Below are 27,728 nucleotides of genomic sequence, written 5' to 3' on the forward strand. Positions count from 1 at the left end.
CAGTTGGGAGAGAAACGGCCATCTCCAGGGAGCCCTCTATATGGTGACAACTTACACTTTACATGTTCTCCTCATGGGCTCTTCTTACTAAAGCTTACATTAAACACGTTCAGTCAGCCAGACCTTGTGACACACATCCTCTACCTGAGTTGCCTTGACCTTAGCTGTGTTTGTTTTAAAGAATTCACTATATTTCCCAAATCCCCCGTTCTGGCCACATTAGTGTCTCCAGGAGTCGAACGAGCTTGGCTAGTGACTAATGAAGAGCAGATGCGTTCATACCTTGTCTCATTTCACAGATAACTCTCAGCAGCTCCCAGGCGACTGGCATATGCTAATCACACAAGGCTAGATTATAAATGGCAACAGGAGATTAAAATTAGAGAGACACAAGCACCATCCCTTTCAGACCCGCGGTCCTGTGGCTGATGTAGCATGGACTCCGAGGCAGTCAGTGAGCGCACTGCTGTACAGCTCTGTGATCCCAGCTACTCCAGGGCTGCAGCAGGAGGATTGTGAGTTCAAAGCCAGCATAGCCAATACAGCCAGACTCTGGAGAGATGGAGGTGGGGAGAAGAGACTATCCCACAGAGAATAACACGTCCACTAACATTGCTGATGCAGGCTCAGGTGGCAAAAACTCGCCGCACAAGTGTGGGTTTCCAAGCTCCGTCTCCCTCACCCACATAAAAAGCAGAGTGCAGTAGTGTGAATGTGCAGTCCAGTTTAAAAGGTCACTGGAGGATTTTCTCAGCAGTACTGAACACCAATAGTTCCCCTCTGCTGTTTGTTAAGTTACCTAACCAGTCCGAGATTCACAACTCATCTGTGTAGTGTGACCACATGGCACTGCACTGGGGTACCATGGTGGATACTGGTGTGAACTCCCAGCTGAATGTTTTTACTCAGACTTGTTACGGATGCCCGTTTATGGCCTCAGTGTTTGCTTTAAGCCAGGATCACAGCCCAGTGTCTCAGGGACATTTAACCATTTCTGTCCGTGTCATCACAGTGGTAGAGTGTACAAGATAGGACCTATGCTGCCTAAGAACTCGGACAGAGAAACATTATTGTCTGCTGGTCCCCTGGAACCATCTTGGTTACTCAGTGGGAGACCGGAAGGCAGGGAGGGGGCCACTCAGAGAACCAGAGTAGGATTCAAGGGATGGTGGGAGGCAGTAGTGAGGTCGGTAGGACAGTGGGCTCATGTCCTCTTCTGAGCAGCTGGAGCATGTCCCAGAACCCCAAGGGTTGAAAGCAAAAACATACTGTGTGGGGCAGTTGTGACCTGTCGCGCGTTCTGTCCCTTCCTAGGACACAGCATGATGGACACCTTGGCTGTGGCCCTACGAGTAGCAGAAGAGGCCATCGAGGAGGCCATTTCCAAAGCAGAATCCCATGGGGACAGCCTGGTAGGACCTCCTTCTATGTGGTGGGAGGTGACAAGGTGGGAACCTGGCCATCGAGAGCGGGTGCCAATGGTCGGAGGTCATGTCACTGCAACCTTGAGTAAAGCTGTGTGTGACCCCTCTTTACTGTTGCCAGGACTGCTGTGACAATGAGTTCCACGCCCCCTAATTCTCTTCCTTCCACAGGACAAACAGAACGAGGCCAGCTACCTGCGGGACCACAAGCAAGAGCTGACTGAGGAGCTGGCCAGCACCATCCTGCAGAGGGTAGGGCGATTCAGACCAAGCTAGGGCCTCTGGGGCGCTGGAGAGGAGACACATAGAAGGGGCCCATTTGCTGACCCCATGACAAGAGTTAAGGGGTCTAAGTAAAGCCATGGGCTCCATTCTGTCTGCCACCCTTGCCCTCCTCACATGCACTGGCTTGGCAGGACTCAAGGGTGAAGGCTTGGGAGGGTATATGTCCCATGAACATGATGACCCATAGAGGCACCTGACGAAGGGCTGTCAAGAAGGTGTCTTGAAAAACTTCAGCCTTTGTTTTCAGTCACAGCGACCCAAGCCCCATTCACACAGCAAGGACACTCCTCAGTCCTGAGGATGCCCAGATGTCTCATCCAATCATGGGTCAATTGACATGGATAGGGCCAGGAGCCCAGTATAGGGTGTAAGGATATAGCACGGGCCACCCTGCAGGAGGGAGGAGAATCCAGTCTGTCAACTGTCCCCAGCTATTCCAAAAGCCAAAAGGCAAATGCAGCCATACCCAGCCCTGAAATGGGGGTGGTGCCTTGATTGGGCCCACACCTGCACCTTGGCAGACACCTTCATTCTTCTATGCCTTTCCTCATGGCTCTGTGGTCTAAAAGCCCACTGAGGGTTGAGAGATCCCTCAGCTTGGTAAAATGTTTGCTGTCCATGCTGAGTGGCTTCTGCTTTCCATCCCAGGGGGTTGTGCGTGGGTCCCTGGGGTTCACTGGCCAGCCAGCCTAGCCCAAAATTGACAAAATCCAGGCTCTATATGAGACCTTGTCTGAAGAAAGTGGAGAAAGACTGAGGAAGACATCCAAGGTTGACTTCTGGGCTCCACACACATATGCACACACAAACATGCAAGCACTCACTGAAGAACTCTGTCTTGGTGGCTTGCCCTTTTTCTCAGCTGACTCATCTGTAGAAGGTAGGGTCTCTGAGGAATCTGTTCCCACAGGACCACTCATTGCACATGGCCATACCAGCACAGCTGATGGCAAAAGGGACCTGGGGATCTGCCACTCCCCAAGGCTTCCAGATACTCCCTCAAGTCAAGGCCACCCAGAGGCACCAGGGCCTATGTGCTATGCAACTTTAGTTGATACACGACTCTCTCTGGACCAGTGTTCTCAGCTGTCAAGTGGGGAGAATGGCAGTGAGCACTTCTCAGAATTACCTGGAGGAATAGCAGGGACAGGGCGTCCTAGTCCCCAGCATGGGGTCTAAGAAGCTGTGGATATCAGAGGGCTGCACAATCCGGCCTCCTTAGTCAAGGATCCAACATATGTGGGAAAAGGATTTCCAGAAAGTTCCACAAAGGACAGCTTGAACTTCCTGTGCCAAACAGTGGGCTGAGTCCACATGACAAAAAAGCACTCACGCTTAACCACTGTGGTCTTCCGCCATCCTCGAAGCCCGAGTCCTTTCCTATACCCGTCATTTGAGCATCATCTTCCTGGTACCTCATCTGTGTACCCACATGGTTACATGGTGATGGCTGCATCTTTACTTAACTTAACATGTAGACCTGTTCCCCAAACAGTAAGCCCAGCAGCTATTTTAATGACACGTGTCACATCAGTTACCATAAGTGATTTGAAGATGATCTGACACAGACTAGGAGACACAAAATTCCTCTAAGCAAACACCCCATGTTAAATCCACCTCAGGTATCATTCCTCAGACTCCATCCATCTTGATTTTTGATATCTGGTCTCTCACTGCAACCTGGAACCCACAGATTAGGCTAAGCTGGCTGGCCAGTGAACCTTAGGGATCCTCCTGCCCATGCCTGCCCATCGCTAGAATTATAACCGCGAACCACTGTGCCCGGGATTTTTACAGGGGCTCTGGGGTGCAGACACAGCAAGCACTTCTGTGAGGGAGGCTGATTCCCAGAGCCAGTCCCCTGCAGATGGAGGAGGGTGGCTGCATTTGTCAGGTCATTGAGACTAGGTGCCGGTCCAACACAAGGTAGAGCTGAAACGTTGGGTGCCGACTAAGCTTCCGGGTGGCTGGGGAAACACTCCAAAGGCGATTCCTCCAGAGCATGTCCCCCTGCTTCCCCAGATTATAAGAAAGCAGAAGGATAAAGCTGAGCTGCGAGCCGAGGAGGAGGAGCCAGAGTGGCCAAGGCCCCAGAGTGGCAGTGTGAAGGCCAGGGGTGAGGGGACCACGGCCCCTCCAGGACGACACAAAGCACGTGCCACCTTCGGGGTAAGTCACACAGCACTGCCGCCCCACACAGATTCTGCACACCTGTGGCTCAGAGCCATTCTCCCACAGAAAGGGGAGGTCCTTTATGTCTTGTACAGTTGAGTGTGCTCTCTGGGTCCTGGAGGAGAGTTGGGGTGTGCAAGAGGAGCAGGTGGGGTACAGAGGAGAGTGAGAAGCTGAGAGAAAGTGCAGGTTGCTGGGGAATTTTGCATTGAGATCAACTTAGGAAAAATGAAGATGTCCATAGGCTGTGTGTATGTGTGGTATGTGTGTGTGTGTGTAGACAGGTGTGCATGTCTGTGTACCTGTGTGCAGGTGTGCATGTGTATGTACCTGTGTGCAGGTGTGCATGTGTTTGAATCTGTGTGAGTGTGTGGATACCTGTATGAAGGTATGCATGTATGTGTGTACCTGTGTGCAGATGTGAATGTGTGCATGCCTATGTGCAGGTGTGAATGTGTGTGTATGTGTGTGTTGGGTACATGTGTTTATATCTGTGTGTAGGTGTGCATGTGAGTGTGTGGATACCTGTATGAAGGTATGCATGTATGTGTGTACCTGTGTGCAGGTGTGAATGTGTGTGTATGTGTGTGCTGGGTACATGTGTTTATATCTGTGTGTAGGTGTGCATGTGAGTGTGTGGAGACGAGAGGTCAACCTCAGGCGTCAAGCACAGTCAACCTTGATTTTCTGAGATGGGGCCTTCTCCCTCTGGTCTAGAATTCACCAATCCAGCAAAGTGAGCTGCCAACCCCCAGGGACCCTTCTGTTCCCACCTTACCAATGCTGGGATTATGAGTGTGCCCTGCTATGTCCAGCTTTTAAGTGTGGGTTCTGGGAATCAAACTCAAGTCTTTGCATTCCAAGGCAAGAGCAATCTTGCCCAGTGCACAGAGGCTCTGCTTGCTCACACCATGCAGAGCTGAGACCCTTACACTGAGGAAACGGAGCCTTTGAATAGTTAAAATTCCCCAAGGTCCCGATGCAGGAGGAGCTGACTTGACTCCTCATTAGCTACTGCCCACAGAGTAAAGAGACAATTCTCCTTCAAATCTCTGACCTTCCAGGTCTCACTAGCATGAACATCCATGAACAGTGGGCTCAGGCCTCCCTGGCCCTCTGAGCTCTCTCTAACTGATCTCCCCCTTGCATCTCCCTCCGATGCTTGTATAGGTAAAAACTGAAAAAAGAAAAGCAGAGGCCATGGGTGGGAAAGAATGAGTCAAAGTAGTGAAAAAGTGGAATACTGAAGTAACCCCAACACTTGTTGGTAAGCACACAAGACCCCAAAGGTGGTTGAGTAAAGACATTGCTGCAGTGCCACCTGCTGGAAGCAGCTCTCATTGCAACAACTGGGTCTCCTTCCTTGCTGTTGAGGATTTAGCAAAATCACAGATGACTCCTTGACTGCCTCTTCCCTCCCCCAACCCCCAAGTTGTTGAGTGACATCATCAAAACTGTTCCAGATTCTAGCCAGACAGACGGCAGCTCCTGTGTCCTGGTGACGAAGAGTGGAGCCATGCCATGACGTGTGGCTGTTTAACTCTCTATAAGGGGGATCTTTCTGCAGGATAGATGTCTTTTTCTGTTACCCCATCTCCCATCTTCTTACATGGCCCTCCGGGTTTTCCTGGGGAGTATTAGCGATTTTCTGTGACTCTAAGCCCACTCTAGCTTGTACCACATTCCCAGCAGTAAGCCGTGGCCACCAAAGCTGATTGCTCCTGAGCATGCTAGGTGTGGAGCCTTTTCCCAGGCTAAGAGTCCCTTGAGGCCAAGGTCACTGAGAACAGCACCCCTTCCCAAAACCCAGCCATGGACAGCCAAGCTGTCACTCCACACACCTTGCCGAGTTTTGCTGTCTGTTCTGTTCCAAACACTCGTGAGTGTGTACATGCATGAGAGTGTGTACATGCAGGTGAGTGTGTACATGCATGTGAGTGTGTACATGCATAAAAGCGTATAATGCATGTGAGCGTGTACATGCATGTGATTGTGTACATGCATGTGAACATGTGCATGCATGTGAGCATGTGTATGCATGTGAGCATGTGCATGCATGTGATTGTGTACATGCATGTGAGTGTGTGTTTAGATGCATGAGCGTGTGCAGGTTGTGTGCAAAGGACTGTCTTGGGTGTCATGCCTCAGGAGTTGTCCACATTGTGTTTTTGAGACAGATTCCATTACTAGCCTGCTGCTCACCAGGTGAGCTAACTTGCTGGCCAGCAAGCCCCAGGGACCTGCATATCTCTGCCTCCCGGTGCTAGAATCAAAGATGCACACCACCTCACTTGGCCACACCTGGCTTTTATGTGGGTCTGGGGGTCTGACACGGGTTTTCATGCTTACAAAGCAAGCGCTTCTCTGACTGAGCCTTCTCCCCAACTGTCACGCACTCTGAAGTGTACCATAAGCACACAGCAAGAGGAAGCTTCCAGATTATGGGCCAAGGCTGTGGAGGAATTCCAGCCCCGGGACGATCACTCCTGAGTTCCGCTTCAGATCATGCCACACTTGCTTATACATCTCTGAGAGAGACTCCACGTCTCCTTGGCTCCCCCTCCTGTGGTGGAGTGGGTGATACAGCTGCCAGGCAGGGAGGGCTGTGCTCAAGGATCCTCTTACCTGTTCTCGTGGGTGCTTTCCTGTGGCTAAATGAAATGTCCTTTCCCTCCTAAGCCTAGCAGTGTTCAAAACAAACACTTCCTGTGCCAGCCTGCAGCTCCTGAGCCTGGCTGAGGAAAACAGCCTCACTGTGAAGTGGCCTCTGCTTGTTTACTCCTGAGCTGCTGACACTCAGCCTGGGGCTATGCTTAAGGCTCACACCTCCCTTTTTCCACAGCGGTCTCAGTCTGCGTTCTCCTTCACTACGGAAGATGCTCTGAAGTCTAGTTCAGCAGAGGCTGCACCAAGGCCACCCAAGGACCGCTCCCAGCGTCTGCTGGAGGAGGCTGCTCTGCCCAGCTGGAGGAGCATGGATGGACTGGACGGAAGAAGTAATGCTTTTCTTGGTGGTGGTGGTGTTTGTCTCTGTGTCTTGTTTTATTTTGATACAATACCTCTTGGAGCCCAAACTGGCCCCCAACTCCCTGTATAGCCAAGGATGGCCTTGAATACTTGATTCTCCTGCCTCCGCTTCTAAAAGCTGAGATTATAGGTATGCACGCCACGCCCTGGCTCCAAGTGGGTTTCACAGGTGCTGTTTGGGGTCTTGCTAGCTATTTACCGCATGGCCGTTCAGCTTCTCTTCCCATAAGTGATGTGTGTGTGTGTGTGTGTGTGTGTGTGTGTGTGTGTGTGTGTATGTGTGTGTGAAAAGCTCTCTGACAGGCAGTTAGTTGTCTATCTCAGTACATCTTAGATGGCATTGTGGTTCAGTGGTGCCTGTGCTCTTCCTGCTTACTCTAGAATGTTCTGCCTCTCCCTTAGGAGCTAGAACTCACATCAGCATCTCACTTAGTCTCACATAATGAAATTAGCTCAGCCACGTTTCTAAGCTCTCATGCCATGGCTGTGACCATGAAAACAGAATCCAGGGGCCATGAAGCTCCACACACTGGGGGGTCTGTTCCTCACCTAGTGAACACATATGTACAGCAGAACATGGACCCGTGTGTTGTTGTGCGTAGCAGCTGTTAGCGGTATTCACAAACTGTTGTAGGCCAGAGCCGGATCCCTTCCCTGAATAGCTAACATACTTAACCGCAAAGTGGCCACCCTAGAAAGAAATGTTTGCAGAGTAACTGCTATTTCCTTTCTATAACTAACCAGCAGTCTATGAGCAAAATCCACCCTGTGCAAAGAGCCAGAAGTGTCAACTACCCGTCCATCTAAAGACTGTCTGTGAGGGGTCACTTTCCTGTTAACCCACTAGTGCCTGATGGGTGAAGACTGCAGCTACAACACTCAACAATGACAGTGCTCTGTCCGTGTGGTTTCAGGGTTTCTGTTAAGTGTCTTTTACCCCTAGATTCACCATCCAGATACCTAGAACATCACTTTGCCTCTCTTCTCACGTCCCCGCTTCTCCCACTTTCCTCACTTCCCTACCTCTTTTTTCTCTTCCCTCCTCTCCCTCCTCTCTCTTCCCTCTCCTTTCTCTTCTCTCTGTCTCCTATTTCTTCTCTCCTCTTCATCTCCCTCTCCTCTCTGTCTCTGGGTCTTAGCAGTTGAGTCCCATTCCTCCGTCCATGGTATACTAGAGAGCACAGCGCCGTACTTCCTGACCCACCCTGGAGGTGGAGGTGTGTCTGCAAAGGCTCCTCCTCTGCCTCCCTCTCTTTGGCTACGGGAAGCTTCGCAGTCACAGGAAACAGGCTGGGTTTCTATTTGACCTAAGACCTTCTGCTGATAACCAGGGTTAAGCAGAATCTTTTTCTTTTTCTTTTTCTTTTTCTTTTTCTTTTTCTTTTTCTTTTTCTTTTTCTTTTCTTTTCTTTTCTTTTTTTTTTTTTTTTTTTTTTTTGGTTTTTCGAGACAGGGTTTCTCTGTGTAGCCCTGGCTGTCCTAGAACTCACTCTGTAGACCAGGCTGGCCTCGAACTCAGAAATCCTCCTGCCTCTGCCTCCCAAGTGCTGGGATTAAAGGCGTGCGCCACCACGCCCGGCTCAGAATCTTTTTCTAACATTATTTATTATTTTGGTGTTTTGTGTGTGTGTGTGCCCATGCATGCAGTAGACATGGATGCCAGTAAGGGACATCTGATCCCCCTGGAAATGGAGCCACAGGCTAATATAAGACACAATAGTGGCACCAGGAATTGAACCTGGGTCCTCTAGAAAAGTAGCCAGAGCTCTTAACCACTAAGCCATCTCTTCAGTTCCAAGCCTACTCTTGAATTTGCCATTTCAGTACAGCAGCTCTGTTCACAAATGGCTGTGAGGAAAGGAGCTACTATGAGTCCGCTTTGGCCTTGGAGTGGCTCTGGTGGTAAGATGTTTGTTGTGCGAGCATGGGGTCCTGAGTTCAATTCCTCATATCCTACATTTTAAAAAAAAAAAATAGGCATAGGGTTGGAGAGACAGCTCAGTGCTGCCTGCTCCTGCAGAGTCCGGTTTTTGTTCCCAGCATGCACATCGGGTGACTCACAACTGCATGTAACTCCAGCTCCAATAGATCTGACACCCTCTGACCTCCAGAGGCTCCTGCATACTTGGTGTAAATAAACTTAAACAAGCACACACACATATGCATTAGTAAAAAAATACTAATAAATGCACATTTAAGGTGACAGGAGGAACCCTGGGGTTTCTGATCAGCCAGCTGAGCTGAATCCGTGAGACCCAGCTTCAGTGGGAGATCCTGTCTTGAAAACTAAGCTGGACAGCTGGGAGATTGCTCAGTGGTTAGAGCACTTGCTGTACAAACCTAAAGACCAGAGTTCAGATCCCCTGAGCTCTGATAAATGCCAAGTGGACATGGCAGCTGCCTGTAATTCCAGCCTCAGGAGGTAGAGTTGGAGTCCCCAGAACAGACTGGCTAGTGAGACTAGCATATCAGTGACTGAGAGACCCTGCTTCAAAGAATAAAAGAAAGAGTGACTTAGGATCCTGACACCAACTGCAGGGCACACACACACATATACACACACAAGCACGCGTACACACACACACACATACACACATATACTCACATGCACACACAAACATGCACATACACAACTCATATATACATACACTCACACTTACATGCACACACACACACATGCACATTCACATACACACTCACATGCACACACATGCATATGCATGCACATATGTACATGAACATGCACACATGTATACTCACATGCACACATATGTGCACACATGCATGCATATACACATATGTACATGCACATGCACACACTCACATGCACACATGTACACATATGTGTGCACATAACACATAGACATACACACTCACACATACTTACACACTTACTTATCTGCTCTGGAAAAGCATGGTATCACCCCGTATAAGCACTTCCTGCTGTCATCCTCATGACATCTCGGGGAGGTGTTAACTGCTCTTTTCACCACTGAGCAGAGTGGGGATCTGAGAATCCTGTGCTGCCGCATGGCTTCCAGGCTTCATACCCAGGCCTTGAGAATGCTCTTCTCTCCACTGTGAAACCTGTCCCCAGGGCAGAGGAAGCTACTTTGGTTCTTAGATGAACAGGTGGTTGGGATCTGGGTCCTGCCTCACTCTGTCATCCAGAGGCTGCAGAGCCATGTGCATGGTCAGCCAGAGCATAAGGAAGATGATGGAGAGCCAGCCAGGAGGGTCAGATGTGAGCCCAGATCCTAGGGAGAAAAGCTTGGAGGCGAGAGGTCTAAGGAGTTAGTGGGCTTCAGCACAGGGTGTGGCAGAAATGAACTCTAGAGTAAGGAGTGGTGGAATGAGCGCCAGGCACCAGGGCTAGGGTTCCCAGGAGACCCCCATTCACATTTTCCTATGGGGGATATCTAGTGTCCTTGTGGTGTAAGAAAGCCCTAGTCGCTGTCTCTCCAAAGAAAGAGAACTCAGTGTTCTGCCATGACGGATCACAGTAGGCAGTTGCTGTGGAACTGGGTCACTGGATTTCAAACCCACGTTCCACCAGTACCTGCAATCCTCCAGGCTGGAGTTCGGTAAGGAGCAGGCAAGGACAACACCCTGTGGAGACCAGCATTCCATGGAGCAGCAGCAGGCCTGTATCACTTAAGTGTGGAGCAGGCTCCTGTCTCAAAGTCTTGGACAAAGCTGTAGACCTGTAGGCCCCTGGTCCAGAAACTATGCCTGAGGAGATAATACCTCCCATAGGGACTTCAGTGTATACAGGCAGTAAGCATTTTTCCTGATGCTCCCTGCTTGTGGGTAAAGCCCTGGCCCAGCCCTCAGTCATCCTGGGTGACTTGAATCCAGTCGAGAGTAATGAGGACCATAGGAACCAGCTCAGAGGGCCTCTAGCCTTCCTTGCACTTCGCTTTCTAGTGGTCTTGGAGTTGGAGAAAGGATGCATACATATGAGAGAGAGAGAGAGAGAGAGAGAGAGAGAGAGAGAGAGGGAGAGGGAGAGGGAGAGGGAGAGGGAGAGGGAGAGGGAGAGGGAGAGGGAGAGAGAGAGAGAGAGAGAGAGAGAGAGAGAGAGAGAGAGAGAGAGCCACAAGCTGCCCATCATGTTCAGCTTCAAGTCCAGAACAAGTGTGCACCACGGGTTACATAAATAACAGACTTCTATGCCCATCTTATGGGGCTATAGGAATAACATCCATGAACGTCCTTGGGGAAGGATAGGAAGGAGGTAGAATTATCCCTCATCGCTGAGGGGAAACTGAGGACCTAAACGTATAAACAGATGGCCGCTGCCAAAGAACAAGACCTTAGCCTGGCTGCTGTAGCTCTCCCTCCCCTTCCGCCAGCCTTAGAACAGTATGGGGCAGCTCTCTCAGGAGGCGGGAAAGGGGCTATGCCTCCAGTCTCACTCAGTCTGCGAGGCCCCCAGGGATCCTTGAGGATTCTTTGTTTCAATAATATTTTTACTCTTTAAATTTTTCATGCATGTATTTTGATTCTATCCACCCTCAGCGCCCCTCAACCCATTTTCCTCCAATTTCATGTCAGACCATCGTCATCATCATCATCGTCATTGTCATCATCCTGAGTTCAGTTACCTACTGGAGTGTCAGCAACCTACCAGGCTCCACAGCTCCAAAGACAGTGACTGCCTTGCTCAGCCACTGTCAACTGCCAATAGCTCCCTGCTAGGGGTGGGACCCTGTGAGCCCCTCTCCTATCTGTACTGGAAATTTCACAGACTTGATACTGTGACAGTGTCAGGCAGGGAGCCATGGCCACTGTAAGCTGATGTGGGCAACAGCTGTGCCCCGCCCAGAAATCAGCTCTCATTAACGGCTCTCTGCCCCATCCTCCATCTCTTGCAGCTTTCCTGTCCCCTCTTCCATGATGTCCCTTGAGTCTTGGATGAGAGAAATTGATATTGATGATACCCGTGTATAGCTGGGTACTCTTAACATGAGAGTTGGGTGTACACTCCTGGTCTCCCTAAGGTGGTCGCCTCACAATCTCACAGGAACCTTGTAGGAGATGACGTGTACCCCCCCCAACTTGCTCCTACAGTAATAATGGACCCTTCTGGTGTCTTTCTCACCTCTACCCCACAGATCTGGCCCCACTTTTGCAGAGCCCCGATGGGAACTGGATGACCTTGAAGGACGGTAATAGACAGCCCCCAACCCGCCTACTGACCAAACCGAAGAGTGGGACCTTTCAGGCCCTGGAGGTGGCATCCAGTGTGACATCTGCCTATGATGAGATCGGTTCCGACAGCGAGGAAGACTTTGATTACAGCGAAGCCTTGAGTAAGCTGTGCCCACCATCCCAGGGCAGGCTCAAGCAACCCCAGCCTCAGCCTACACAGGCCCAGAGTTCTGGCCAAGGTCCCTTAGCCACCTCTCCCTCAAACCCTGAGGCCATGTGCTCAGATTCAGAGACATCTTCCACCAGCTCATCTCGGGAAGCTGGCTGCCGGGCTAAGCTGTCCTGGCTGCAGAGGAAGGCCCCCAAGAACCCCGCAGTGGAGAAGATGCCCCTCCAGGGAGAACTGGACGTCAATTTCAACCCTCAGGCAGCCGGTGGAGAGACTTCCGACAGTAGTGATCCAGAGGAGACCCTCCGCACTGCAGAGCGCCGGGCCAGGAGGTGGAGAAGGGCCCGGGTGGGCCCCGAGGAGTCAAACAGGGGTCTGCCTTCACCTGGCGCCCATCCACGGGCACCGCACACGGCTCAGGTAAAGAAACCCGCAAGCACACACATATTTTGAAAGTAGGATGACCCTTCTCTGCGCATAGTACCCTAGAGAGCCTGGGTTTGGGCTCTGCTGTCTAAGATTCTATTGGTCTTGCAGCCAAGCAGCTGAGAAACCGGAGCCAGGTAACATCAACCCTCAGTGGCTCTGTGTCCTTGCCTTACTTTCTTGTCATTGTGAACAAGCGCACCCTGAGTTGTCACTTGGGCTCGCCTCTCTGGAGGCTTCCATGTGGGTGCTGTGTCTCTTGAGCTTGACCAGAACATCAATGGCAGGGACAGGTGGTAGGGGGCTTCTTCAGTTCATGGTGGACAGAATGCAGAGAAAAGGAGCACGGTAGAGAGCAGGGGCAGGGGGAGGCAGGGCTGGAGAGAGGGCTCTGTTGGAAAAGGGTTCACTGTGTGAGCTTGAAGACCTGAGTTCAGTCACCACCTACAGAAAAAGCCAAGCATGGTGGCACACACTTGCTATTCCAGTGCTGGGAAGACAGAGACAGACTCCTCACAGTCACCACATGGCCAGCCTTACCTACTCAGTGAGCCCCAGGCCAGTGAGAGAGCTCTTATCTAAAAAAAAAAAAAAAAGAAAAAAAAAAAAAAGGGTGGATGCCACCTGAGGAACAACATCTGAGGTTAATCTCTGGTATCTATATTTTCATCACACACACATATACCTTCACACACACAACCATCTCTAAGGAAGACTTGTGTCTGCTTACAACTCTCAGGTCGTGCGTTGTCAATGAGGAAAGCCATAGCCCGGGGAGCTCAGATGGAAGGAACCTGGAGGCAGGAGCTGATGCAGAGGCCATCACTGGCTTGCTCCTCATGGCTTGCTCACCCTGCTTTCTTTCTTCTTTTTTTTTTTTTAAAGATTCATTTATTTATTATATGTAAGTACACTGTAGCTGTCTTCAGACAGCACCAGAAGAGGGCATCAGATCTCATTACAGATGGTTGTGAGCCACCATGTGGTTGCTGGGATTTGAACTCAGGACCTTCGGAAGAGCAGTCAGTGCTCTTACCCGCTGAGCCATCTCACCAGCCCTCACCCTGCTTTCTTATACAACCTAGGACCACTGACCCCGGAGTGGCACAGTGATCCAGGCCCTCCCACATCAATCATTTACCCAAATGATGCACAGGGCAACCTAGAGAGGGATTTTCTCAAGTGAGATTTGCTCTTCCCAGATGACTCTAGCCCGTGTCAAGTTGTCAAAATAAAAGCAATGTTCTGGCCTGGTGACCATGACAACACCAGGTAGGGAGGAGCCAGAGGCCAGCTAGAAGGCGCCTTTTACCCTCCTTTCTCTCCTCCTCTGGAAGGACTTGAGCGAGTAGCAGTACCCTCTCATCGCCACTAGGTGGTGATGCTGCTACACTGTCCGGGTGTTCAGACCTTCAGTTTCCTTTCATAGGGCAGTTCTCACTTCTGCCTCCTCCTGAAAACAAGACACCCCAGGTTGAAATGAAATAAAAATTTCATATTTAAACTGTTACTTCAGAAAAAATATAAATAAACATAAGACAAAGCAAATGACATACTATAATATACAAATATTAAATATTTATATCTGTATAAATATTGTGTCATAATATATATACAAAACTATAATATACAGATATTAAAGCATCCCAGTGGCGTTTACTGCCAGGTGAGGTAGCACATGTCACTGATTCCAGAGGCATAGGATAATGTATCAGAGGCTAACCTGGACTACATAGCGAGTTCTGGTCTAGCCTAAACTACCTAATAAGAAACCACACACATCCCCATCCCAGAAGACAGACATGGCTGAAGAGATGTCTCAGCAGTTACAGGCAGCACACAGGCGCTTGTAACTCCAGTTCCAAAAGATCTGATCTGACGCCCTCTTTCTCTGCACTGAGGGCACGGGCACATACGTAGTGCACATACAGACAAAGAGTCACAAATAATTTAAAATAAAATAAAAATGGACAAATTAACTCATTGCTATGCCCCCTCCCCCACCAAGTGACTAAAGGTGTATTTTGTGTGAGGCCATTTTCTTAGTTTGGGTTTCTGTTGCCATGATGAAACACCACGGCCAAAAGAAAACTGAGGAGGAAAGGGCTTATCGGCTTACACTTCCACGTCCCTATTCATCATGGAAAGAAGTCAAGACAGGAACTCAGACAGGGCAGGAACCTGGAAGTAAGAACTGGTGGGAAGCAGTGGAGGGGTGCTGCTTACTGGCTTGCTCACCTGGCTTGCTCAGCCTGCTTTCTTACAGAACCCAGGATCACCAGCCCAGGGATGGCCCCACCCACAGTGGGCTGGGCCCTTCCCCATCAATCACTAATTACGAAAACACCTTACAGGCCTGCCCGCAGCCCCATGTCATGGAGGTATTTTCTCAATCGAGGTTCCCATTTTCAGATGACTTGCTGTGTCACATGGACATACATAAAACTATCGAGTACAGCCGTCTTTGTGTGCTCATATACACACAGTAGACTTAAGACTGTAACTCAGCAAGTCTGTCCGTGTCTGGCATCATGCTGTCTGTCCATCTTCCACTTCTCTCTAACTCTCAACCATAAGTGATGCAGAGAGGTTGGCCCACACCCATCTGGGCATTCCAAGTGCAAAAGCTTTCAGGAAGAGAGTGTTCCAAGAACAGGGCATCAGCTCCCCCAGAGTGCAGGCCAGGAAGAATGCACCATCTGTAGAAAAGTTAAAACTGGGGTCTGGGGAGATAGCCGAGTGGGTAAAGTGCTTGCCTTGCACCCGAGTCTCATCCCGGAACATGTGTAAAAAACGCAGGCGTGGTGGGTGGTGCAGGTTTGTAATCCCTGCGTTAATGAGGCAGAGACAGATCACTGGGCTCACTTGCCTGCTAGCAAACTCCAGGCCAATGGGAGACACACACACACACACACACACACACACATTTAAAACAGCAATAAACACATTAAAAGCCTTTTGGAAAGATTATTTTCTTAATTATCATATATGTGAGTGTGGGTTTGTTCACATGAGCATAGTGGCCAGACGTGGGTATTGGGAACCAGATTCACATCCTCTTCGAGAACAGGAAGCAATCTTAATCACTGGACACCTGCAGTCCTCAGATGCTGTCTTGTGTCAACGCCTCCTGCCAGTCACAGACAATTCTAAGCTACAGTGATGGTGACGAACTCCAGCGGACTGAGTGGTTTTCCAAACCCCACTCGGGTGCCGCTGGCTCATCCTTGTCCCACAGTGATGGGTGTGCAAAGACATTATCCACGCTTCCAGGCTGCAGACAGGCCCGCAGAGTGTCGCTGTGCAAACTTTAAAGGGCTGTCAAATTGAGCTCTCAGACCTCGTAGCTATTTACACAGCCATGACAGCGACAGCGTATGCGTGCATTTCGCACTTGTCAACAGGGACATTGGCAGTCTGTTCAATTCCTGCCAATTCTGTGTGAGGGGGAAAAAAAACAAAAAACAAAACACAAAACTTTGTTAGTTAACATTTGTATGGTTTGCACTGAGATTGTTTCTTCCCTAGTTTTAAAACTGTCCCCATTTTTTTCTCCTATGAAAAGTATAGTATGTTTTACCTGCCACCTCTCTCGGCTATTTATCTTACATTTTGATGTTTTGAGACAGGGACTCAATATACAGCCTTGCCTGGAACTCGCTGTGTAGACCAGGCTTGCTTCAAACTCACAGATATCCTCCTGCCTCTGCCTCCGCTTCCCAGATGCTGAGATTAAAGGCGTGAGATTAAAGGCATGTGCCACCAGGCCTGGCTTAAGGACATTTTACATACAAACTTCTTTCTTAATAGCAACGGTTAGGTGGGGGTGGGTACACACTTCAGTTGGCAGGGTGTTTGCCTGGCTTGCTTAAGGAACGGGGCTCGATCCCATAAGCCAGGCATGGTGGCACACGCCTGCAGTCCCAGCACTTGGTAAGTAGAGGCAGGAGGCCCAGCTGTTCAAGGTCATCGTCAGATACATAGTGAGTTGAGTTCGAGGCCAGCTGGGGCGACATGAGACCTGGTAATTGTCTCCTTTATCATTTTGTCATTCAACGCCTTTGATTCCGAAGCGCACTCTTCCTTTGTCACAATGCTTTGCAGGTTTGTGTTTTCCATCCAGACCCACCTAGGCTCTGCTTGTCTGGGTGTGAGGGAAAAGCTAGCTTGTTTCCCCCGAGTTATCTATTGTTTCCAAACCATTACGAAGTCACCGCCATCACCTTGCAAGGTGGGCATCAGGTGCCTTCTCTGCACATGAAGTTTACTTTGTTGCCATGTGTCTGTTCATTGTTCTCTTCCTGTGCAGATATTACTGTTTTTATTATAAATTTTGCACAGTACATGTTGCTGTCTGGTAAGCCTCTCCTCTTCCATCCCTTCTCCCCTCCTGTCCCTCACCCCTTCTCCCCTCCCCTCCCCCATCCCTTCTTCCATCCTCATCCCTTCTTCCATCCTCATCCCTTCTCCCCTCCCCATCCCTTCTCCCCTCCCCTCCCCATCCATTCTCCCCTCCCCCATCCCTTCTTCCATCCCCATCCCTTCTCCCCTCCCCATTTCTTCTCCCCTCCCCTCCCCCATCCTTTCTCCCCTCCTGTCCCCCACCCCTTCTCCCCTCCCCTGTCCCTTCTCCCCTCTCCTCCCCATCCCTCCTTCCCTCCCCTCCCCCATCCCTTCTCCCCTTCCCTCCCCTCCCCCATCTCTTCTCCCCTCACCTCCCCTCCCCTCCCCCATCCCTTCTCCCCACCCGTGGTACTTTGGTTGATGCTTACATCATTTTCTAAAACTCTCTTGGCATCTCTCAAACCTTTACTCATATAATTGCTCTCTTAAAATCTGTTCAATTTGCAAAACACACAAGTTGTATTGGGTTGTGCTGAATGTATGCATATACTTAGGAATAATTTATATCTTTGTAAAGCCAAGCTTTTCCATCCAGGATTGTCCAGCACTTGTAAAGTTTTTAGACTTTTCTTCAGACCCCCTCATGCTTTTCCTGTTAAGTAATTTTTAATTTACATTTTAATGATGCTGTAAGGGAGAGTTTCTTCATCTGTCACATGTTTCTATCAGTGCCTATAGAACAGCACTAACTTTTTTTTATTCTGTAATAACTTAGCACTCTAATGGCTCTTTTGTTAACTCTGCTAGTCTCTCATGTGGTGTTCTTAGCTATTCTAATTATCTACAAATAATGAACTCATGCACACTAGCAAGTGCTCTGCCACAGAGCTATCCCCGTCCTCCTCCAGTCTCCCTCCTCCTCCTCTTCCTCTGCGGACCTTCTTTACTTTGGAGGCGGAATCTCTTCAACTTGCCCAGTTGGCCTTGAGTTCACTGTCCACCTTAGCCTCAGCCTCATGAACAGCTGGAATTGCAAAGGCTGGCTCAGCCCCGCAACACTTTGGTCTTTCCCCTTCCACCCTTACAATCATTCCTTTCTCCTGTCTTCCTGCAGTGGCCACAGTGTGTGCTCAGTGTGAAATCACAGCAGTGGGTGGGACCTTTCTTCCTTGGTGACCCCACTCCAGTGGTTCACAGTCAGGTCTGCTGCTTGCTTCCAGTTGAGCAGCTCTTATCAAAACTAAGAAGCCTTTCCTAGCCCCAAATGATGAAAATCAGGAATGGAGTTTTGGTTTGATTTGATTTTTTAAGGCAGGGTCTTCTCACTGTGTAGCCTAGATAGCCCAGAACTCACTAAGTGGCCCAGGCTGACCTCAATTTACAACAGTCTCTCAGCTTCAGCCTGTGATTCTAAGTGTGAGCCCCATGACTGGTCAGTTTTTCTTCTAAAATTTATTGATGTTGTTAATCACATTGATATATTTCTTAATTTTGAGTTGGCTTAACATTTGTTATATTTAATTTTTTTAGATCATGACTCCTGTCTGTAAGAACTGAATTCCATTGGCATTCTAGCTTGCCCAGTTCAGCGTCAGCTGAATGGTTTGACACAGGTCTGGAGAGGGCTCAGCAGTTACTGCTCTCACACAGGATGAGTTCGGTTCCCACTACCCAGCTATCCGCACACCACTGCCTATAACTCCAGCTCCACTGAATCTGATGCCCTCTTCTGGCCTCCTCAGGCACTGCACTCACATGCATATACCCGCACATAGACACAACTTAGACATACAATTAATTTCTATGTAGCATGTTGGGGAATTCAAAGTAAGGCTTATTCTCAGATGACAAAGTACAAGACTCAGCTATGTGTTCTGCTTATTTGGTTGCTGTTTATTTTGTTTTGTGGTGTCCATTTATATGACATTTATAGAGTACTGCAGAGAAGAAGACCAAAAATTATATACTTAAAGGGAATTATATACTTAAAGACTGGCTGGATCCACCAGTTCTTTTTCCTGCCTATTTCTATGGGTCTTTTTTTTTTTTTTAATGGAAAATTTCTCCTTTTACTGGCAACAAGCTGATTTCTGTTGCTCTTTGGCAGTAGAGTGCCATCCTTTTGTCAGTCTGCCTACACAGTTTTGGAAGAAGATTTGGCAAGGTCGGGAGGGCTGTTAGCCAAACACCACTTTAACATGGGAGCTGGCTGGTACATTTGCGGTAATGGGAACTTGAGGGTTACAGACAGCTGCTATTTTAGCTTTCTGCAATGGTTTATTTTTGGTTATACTCATTAGTAGAGATGTTTTCTTGGGGGTAAATTTGGTTCTATGAGATATTGTAAGTTCTAATTATTCTCTAAAAATGTGTTAAGAATGTTGGCTCTGCGTGATGGCTCAGCAGATAAAGGGGCTTGCCACCAAGCCTGATGGCCTGAGTTGGATCCCCAGGATCTACATGTCCAAGGAGGAAACTGACAGCCTCAGGGGTCCTCTGATCTCCACATCTGTGCTGAGGCATGTAAATGTCCACATGCCTACACATACACACAAAATATACATACATGTAAAAAAAAGACCTTGCCATATGAACAGCTACTATCTTTGTATATTTAATAGCTGATAAATATTCCTTTATTTACTATATTGTTCATAGAAACATAAAATAAAATCTAGTAATGAGAAGAGACAAATGAGCTGGAGTGACTCAGAAAATGGGTAATGGGTCCTGGTAACGCAGGCGTAAGATTCGCCATACTTGCCTTTCAGAACAAGAAGATGGCAGAGAACATGTCTGCACAGTAAGCGTCCCCGCTGAATCACCCTCTTCTTAGACCTTCTTGTGCCATGGGTCTTCTTGATACTGGGCTTGGTCTCAGCCAGAAAGCAGGGGAGTAAGGGTGGATTCTTTTGAGACCCTAACAACCACCACAGCCTCCTGGGGTTCCCAACCTTCACAGAAGGAGCTTAGTACGTAATCACCCACTAGGGCAGGATCAGGAGGTGTGGATATTGTCTGATGGCTGTTAGGGTATCACACAGTATGGCTTACCCATGCACTTGGAGCCATTAGTTCTGGAATGCTGATCTTGCCTTTTTCCTTTGAGCCTGGTGACTGCAGCCCTTGAAGTCCCAGCTCAAGCACCACTTCCACAGGGATGCCTTCTCTGTCTCTCTATGAGATGTGTAGGACCCCTTCATGGCTTCCCTCATGTACCATTCGCTATGTGCCTGGAGGCACCTTGGATCCATGAGGGAGGTTTTAGATTCCTCTGTTAGCAGGCTGCTGGTGGGAGGGCCAGATTGGTGAGCCCGGCCTGGGCTGTGTGTGTGGGAATACAAGTAATTTGAGGATGAAGAAGAATGAATTTGGGGCTGGGGAGATAGATCAGCAGGTAAAATGCTTGTTTTACAGTGCAAGGATATGAGTTTAACCCCAGGATTATAGATAGATAGATAGATAGATAGATAGATAGATAGATAGATAGATAGACAGACAGATACATACATACATACATACATACATACATAGATGCAAGCAGGTGTTATAGTGCATCCTGGAATCCTGGTGCTGGAGAAACAGACTTTTAGATTCCTGAGGCTTGCCTAAACTTAATGGGCTCCATGCAAGTAAGAAATGGATCCAGGGAGGCAATCAGACAACCCAGGGCAGAGGTACACAGGAATTCCGAATCTCAGAGCAGAAGCCCCCCCAGTCTCAGGGAAGGGAATAAAGTATTCAGGCATGTGGGGCTCCTGGCTCCTGTCTCAAAGGCAAGCAAACAAGGAGGATTGTGACTAAATGTGGTGGTTTGAATAAGAACAGCTCCCATGGGCTAATAGATTTGAATGCGGAGTCAGCAGGGAGTGGCACTGTTTTAAAAGATTAGAAGGATTAGGAGGTGTGGCCTGTTGAAGTCAGTGCAACCTTGTTGGAGGAAGTATGTCACTAGGGGTGGGCTTTATCACTCTCGTTCATTCTTCTCTCTCTCTCTGCCTCTCTCACTCCCCCTCCCCCTCCCCCTCTACCCTTCCCCTCCCCTACCCTGTGGATCAGGATTTAGTTCTCAGTTACTTCTCCAGCACCTGCCTGCATGCTGCTGCCTTCCTGCCACGATGATATATAGATTAAGCCTCTGAAACTTTAAGAAAGCCCCAGTTCAATGCCTTCTTCGTGAGAGTTGCTGAGGTCACAGTGTCTCTTCACAGCAATAGATCACTGACTAAGACACTGTGGAGGATTAGCCAAGGTTGCCCTCTGGTCTCCATGGTTCACGCACCACCCACCCACATACACAAAACCACAATTCAAACACTACTCTAAGCCTAAGGCTCATCCACCTAAGCTCTTTAGCCAAGTGCTGAACGCATTAAAGACATCCAAGGACATCCAAGGTAAAGTAGAAATTGAGTCAGGAAAGACTTGCTGTTGCCCTGGGCTTCCTTACCTGGGCGCTCCTGGGGACAGCTGCAGCAAGATTCCTTTATTCTCGAGATAGAGGTTCTTATCTCCTGGTTCTGGCTCCCTACAGGTGTCAGACAACGTGTCAGAGACTGACATCAGCAACGAGACTCAGAATTCCCGGTCCAGCACAGACTCAGTAGAGGAGAAGCTGAGAAATAGACTGTATGAGTTAGCCATGAAAATGAGCGAAAAGGAGACTTCTTCTGGGGAGGACCAGGAGTCCGAGTCCAAGGCGGAACCTACGAACCAGAAGGGAAGTCTTTCTTCTGAGGAGAACAACCAGGGTGTCCAGGAGGAGCTGAAGAAGGTAAGGGCCAGGAGACACCTGCAGTGGTGATGCCCACAGCAGCTGCAGTGGGGGATGGGGTGGAGTGGGGTACAGACATGCCCTGGCCCCAGAAGGCTTTCCCCTCAATGTGCTTGGGAGAAAAGAGAATTTTCTCAGTCATTGCCAGGGACAATCAAGGAAGGGACCCCACTGTCTTAGACATTGTCTATCATGTCTCCTGTGGTCCCTCGTCTCTGAGTCTTCCATTCCCCGACCTTCCCTGTTTCCCACATTGTTATCCGACTCCTCCCCTTTTGCTCACGGGTTGGGATTATGCACCTAACCGCTCTTGAAAGCAGTGGAAAGGCTTTGGTACTACGGAAGCTTCGTGTTGAAAGTTCTGGAGTCCGGCTGGGCCACTTTCAGTTTGTTTATTTCAGTCTGAGATTCCCTTTCAAACCAATTTTACAGGGATCCCAGTGTTGCAAACAGGCCAGGCCTGCTTGCAGGGTCACAAGACACTGGGTCTGTAGCCCCACATGCCTTCCCTCCCTTAGGCCCCTTCTTACAGCAAGCGCATGAGCTCCTAGGTACAGGGCTTAAGCAGTGTGAAAGTCTCACTCGCCAACCCCCAGCAGAGAGGAGTCACAGAGGCCTCCCCACCCTGATTCTGTCTGCCTACTGCACTGACTTTCCCCCAACAGCTTCTCAAACATGGTTATACTGTGTAGACCTGCCTGCCACCAATGAGGGGAATAGAGTGACACACTGAGTGTCTCTTTGACACTTTTGACTCTTTTGTAGTTAGATATAGAGACGGTAGGAAGGTGGATAGATGATGGATAGGTTGATGGTAGGTAAATGATAGATGAGAGATAATAGGCACTGGACAGAGAGATGGTAGGTAGAGGTTAAGTATATAGATAAATGATAGACATATACATAGATGATAGATGACAGATTGGTAGATGATAGCTAGAAGATAGATTGGTAAGTGATAAAGAAAGAGATAGAAGATGACAAACTGATAGGTTATAGAAAGATTAATGATAAACTGATAGATTATATATTGATTGACAGACAGGCAGATAGACAGATGTGCAGACAGACAGAAACCTCTGCAAACACCATGCCCAGTAGAGTAAGATCCACACGAGGCAAGAAGGAAATCTGGTTCAGCACGACCCAGTAGCTGGCGCTGGTTCAAACTCCTAGGGTCTGACCCCAAGCAGTTTATTTTAGACATATTTAAGCACAACATAATTTCATAAAAACGTTGCCTGATAGTAATGAACTCACTCCTGTATGTACATAAGATATGTTTACACTGAAACTCTTTACAAAGTACACACGGTCTCTTCCATAAAGATGGATCCTGTTGACTGAGAAACCATGCTCGAGATAAGAGTCTGAGATCAACATGTGAGTCAGGTGTGGCCTGGCCCTACACGGAGGTCACCTGGGTTATTGTAACGTACATATGACATCTCATATGTATAGGTTAGGTTTTAGACTGAGAAGATTAAGGTCTCGGAGGAAGAGTCTGGGATAATCATGATAGTCTGGGGGATTGGGGTAGTTTTGGCTCTACAGATAGCACAGGTCACCAGGCAATTGACTGCATCCACTTCCAGCCTTCCAAGTGGAAAACAGATTAGATGTCTCTTCTGTTTGAGAGACAGCATTGCTTGCTTAACATTCCTGGTTTCCCTGGTGCTTAGCTGTGAGCACAAAGACCTTGTGCCTTCTACAGAGAACAGACTGATAATAATGATACATTGATAGAGGATAGACTTATAGATAATAGGTTGATGGGTAATAGATAGATAGATGATAGATAGATAGATAGATAGATAGATAGATAGATAGATAGATAGACAGACAGATAGATAGACAGACAAATAACCCTTTGATACAGTTGCAGATTGTTCAGTTAGGGAAACTAAGTCTGGGTTATCAAGCCTGCAGCTAATGTAAGAGCTGAGGATGTATTACAAACCTTGACCTCAAATCATTAGCTACTCTCTTTGTGACAGGCCACCTCTTCACTAGCTCCAACAGGACTTCATTCCCCAGCATCTGAGTCTCTCATTAATTGTGATACATTCAATAAAGGTTGTGTTTCACATTTGAGAGATGGTTCTAATAGAAACTTGCTTCTCCCGTCTTTTGCCCATTCCAAGGTCATACCATGGTTCCAGCTGATCCTGTGTGTGTGTGTGTGTGTGTGTGTGTGTGTGTGTGTGTGTGTGTGTGGCGGAGCTCCCACATTCTGTTAGGCAGCTGAGCCAGCAGAATCAGTGCTATAGGGGAAAAAAGTCCACTATGATGACATGTGATGTCTAACAGTGGTCAACATCGGCCCCAGGGGAAGTGGAGACTGTCACGTGACATCAGTCTAACATTGGCTCCATAGCCTTATTGGTATTGTTATGGTCCCAAATCTCTAAGAAAAATTCGTGCTGGGCCAGTGGCAAGGCATGCTGGGATGAGGTATGTGCTACCACCTTCACAGGCCAGAAGGGTTCACCTCCATCACCTCCTCCAAGCACCCACCTGTCTGCTCGATGCTCTCCGAGGAATAATGTGCAGGAAAGGAAGAGTTCCCCGAGCGAAGCAGCAAGGCCCTCCCGCACTCACACGTAGCCTTACTTAGACTCCCAAGTGTGTCCGTTCGTTCCTCAGAGTTCAAGTCCGTCCAGTTTACCCCAAGTTCATGAAGACTCAACCAGGTATTATTCTTCATAAGTAAAAATCAATGTCTAAAAACAACAAAGAAGAAAACACACTCCCAACCCCACCAAAGCAGACAAGATGACTGGAAAGCAGAAGTACAGAATTACAGGCTGAATATTATCAAGCAGAGAGATGCACTGTACATACACAGATGGGTTTTAGGCTTTGAGTGTTTGTCTCGTTTGTTTTTTGAACTCTGGACTTAGGCTGACATCTTAACTGTTACTGCTGCTTACAGGCGCCCACTGTCCTTTCTTACCTTCACACCCACTCTGGCCTCCTTATAGATCCTGGCCCTTCCTGGACCCTCTCTTCCTTTCCCTATTCAGTGAGCTTGCTCTCACAGCCTGCTTGTTCTCAGCATGCTGACAAACCTGTCTGTCTGCCTGTCTTATTTCTAACCTGATCCCTAGGTTTTTCTTTTTGATTGGATAAACACATCTTGCCCTCTCGAGTAGAACAGGGATAATCATAGGGCCTTTCAGAATTGTGAGGCTTGAATTATGCAGTGTAAGCTTCTCACACGCAGCAGGAGCCCAGCAAATGTTAATTAACACACACCCTGTAACAAGCTCGGAAAAATCTACTTCACAGAATACTGTCCATCTGCTGGTGCTGGGTACAGCGAGTTCAGTGCCTTGCGGCATACAGACGCAAATCTGTGTCCACAGCTGGTGCCCTTCACACTGTGCCAAGTGTCAGTGATGGGATACTGCACGGGAGTGAACCCCAAGGTTCCATCTTTAAGGTCAGAGTAGCTGGGACATCACCCATGATCCAGCCACTACCAGTTTATACAACACACACACAGAGACACAAAGAGACAGAGACACAGAGAGATACAGAGACAGAGAGATACATTTGTCCCTGCTTCCTGGGAGCTGACATGCAGGTGCATGCAAGACTGTGATACTAGAGCCACTTTGGTGACTTTAATGCAACTTTTTCTCTAGGATGGGGCTGGTGGGGACAGTTTACAGATCCTGCCCAACAGTAGCAGAACCCCTTTAGAAACATGGTTTTTTTCCTTGTTTGGAGTCAGACCCTGGCTGTAAGCACACTTATCCCTCAGCTGGCCTGAATGCTTCACTTCGGCTGGGTGTAAGTGGACCAGAGATGACTGAGAGACTGCTGAAGACCGAGCTACTAGGCCCTGTCTTAAAAGTCTAGTAGGGGGCTGGTGAGATGGCTCAGTGGGTAAGAGCACCCGACTGCTCTTCCGAAGGTCCGAAGTTCAAATCCCAGCAACCACATGGTGGCTCACAACACCTGTAATGAGATCTGATGCCCTCTTCTGGTGCGTCTGAAGACAGCTACAGTGTATGTGGCTGCTCTTGTCCCTCAGACCCAATGGTCAGCCTTTCAGACTCTGGTCCTTGGCATATGGAAATGAACGCTGGCTTTGCCAGCTCTAGGTCAGACCCATCCCAGCACTTCTATAAGAGTGTCCTGATAGAGTGGCTAACTTGCCTCTTGGATGTCCCACTCCTGTAAAGGGATGTGAAGGGCCAGGGACTAGCCTAAATCTGAAGGCAACATTTCGGTAGCCAAATCTCCACATGTGCCCACATCTAAAGCAGCTGCGTTCTGGATCCCCCTGCCTCCAGAATTCTATGCTTCTAGATGTGTCATGACACAAGCCAACATGGATAGTGGTGTCATCCCTTGTTTCTTGATAGAAACGCCATTTACAACCCTGTTTCTTGGAGGCCCAAGTTAGTAAACTCTTGCATTAGAGACCAATTTGTATCTCCATTATCCTGGAACATTTTAATTTAAAGCATCTTTGTTGATTATCACAAGTAGTTGTGTTTTCTTTTTATAAGAGGGTCAGAGCCCCGCAGAGCTCCGCCACCCTGTCTTCTGACACTGAGGGACTAGAGGAATGAGGCTTTCAAGCTTGTAGAAAGAGTTATTGGCTGGGGAGTTGGGGAGAGAGGGAGAAACATATTGGAGAAATCGGAAGGTCTCCGGGGCAGCACCGAGCTCGTGGGCAGAGCAGATGGTGAACCTTCCCATGACAGAACACGGCAACCCTGAACTCAGATGAATACAGATGGCAAATCCTTCCTGCCCAAAGGAGAAATTGCTTATGAGCCACACCACACCCTTTATGGAACTACCCAGCAGACCCAGTTGGCTTGGGGACTCACATAGAGCCCCATTTCAGGAGTTTCTAAGGACACCATGAATTCTCTGTGAGCTAAAAATTATGTATGAATCTCAGACAAGATCAGGGGATGCAGGGGCAGGAAGGGGGCGATTCCAGCTATAATAAGAGCAAGGAAAAGGTGTGAAGTTAAAACTTACCAAGAAACCTGCCGATCTCCAAGAAATGGGGCCATGTGCTGGAAGGAGAGGCAGTGAGCATAGACATGACTTCTTCCAAAATTAGGTTAGAAGTTTAATGTGATTCAGAACAGGAACTCAAACCAGATGTCAACATCCCAAAAAGATTCCCAACGTCAAAATCGTCTGATGGAACAGAGTCAGAAATCGTGTAGAAATGTTTAGAAAGATTAAGGAAGGACTGAGAAGGATCGGCCTAGTTAAGACATTATTTATGTGCTTTAAAGTCGCAGTAACGGAATTCATGAGATGTTAGGAAGTAATCCAGAATAGGGCCTGAGCTTTATTAAATATAACTCACTTTACTTCATGATTCCTGCTTATTTCCCACTGTGGGGCTTTTTAACATGCACTTTGTTGTGTGTGTGTGTGTGTGTGTGTGTGTGTGTGTGTGTGAAAGAGAGAGAATGTGTAGTATGTATGTATATATGTATATATGAATTGAGTATGTGTGTTGTACAAGTGTGTATGTATGAGTGTGTGAGCGTATGTATGTGTGTATATTAATATTATATATAATGTGAGTGTATGTGTGAAAGTGTGAGCATGTGTGTATATAGGTATGTATGTATGTATGTGTATTTATATGTATATATGTATTAAATATGTGAGTATGTGTGTGAGTATGTATGTGTGAGTGTATCTGAGTGTGTGTATGTATGTATGTATGTGAGAGTGTAGGAGTGTGTGTGTATGTATGTATATATGTATGTGAGTGAGTGTGTGGAGATAAACTTGCAGGAGTCAGTTCTGTCTTTCTACTGTGTGAGTCCCAAGGAATAAACTTGAATCACCAGGTTAGCAAGCCCCTTTACCCGGGAGTCATCACACTGGACTATGAGCCTGTAACATGGTTTTTGTTTGTTTCGATTTTGGTGATTGATATCAGGACCCTGCTTCACTTGCT

At 48.2% G+C, this 27,728-nt stretch overlaps 1 protein-coding gene across 2 annotated transcripts in view; it reads left to right on the forward strand.

Annotated features, from left to right (window-relative positions):
- Myrip (myosin VIIA and Rab interacting protein) overlaps window positions 1-27,728 on the forward strand; it is a 169,351-nt gene that overhangs the window by 114,891 nt on the left and 26,732 nt on the right. For both annotated transcript variants that reach the window (XM_021172036.3, XM_029482017.2), the window contains 6 exons: window positions 1,315-1,412; window positions 1,596-1,676; window positions 3,732-3,878; window positions 6,724-6,877; window positions 12,026-12,651; window positions 21,536-21,775. In XM_021172036.3, the coding sequence (XP_021027695.1) occupies window positions 1,315-1,412; window positions 1,596-1,676; window positions 3,732-3,878; window positions 6,724-6,877; window positions 12,026-12,651; window positions 21,536-21,775 (1,346 nt within the window). The remainder of the gene's footprint in view (window positions 1-1,314; window positions 1,413-1,595; window positions 1,677-3,731; window positions 3,879-6,723; window positions 6,878-12,025; window positions 12,652-21,535; window positions 21,776-27,728) is intronic.

This window comes from Mus caroli, unplaced genomic scaffold (genome assembly GCF_978045245.1).
Source record: "Mus caroli unplaced genomic scaffold, Mus_caroli_1 scaffold_11, whole genome shotgun sequence".
Lineage (NCBI taxonomy): Eukaryota > Metazoa > Chordata > Mammalia > Rodentia > Muridae > Mus > Mus caroli.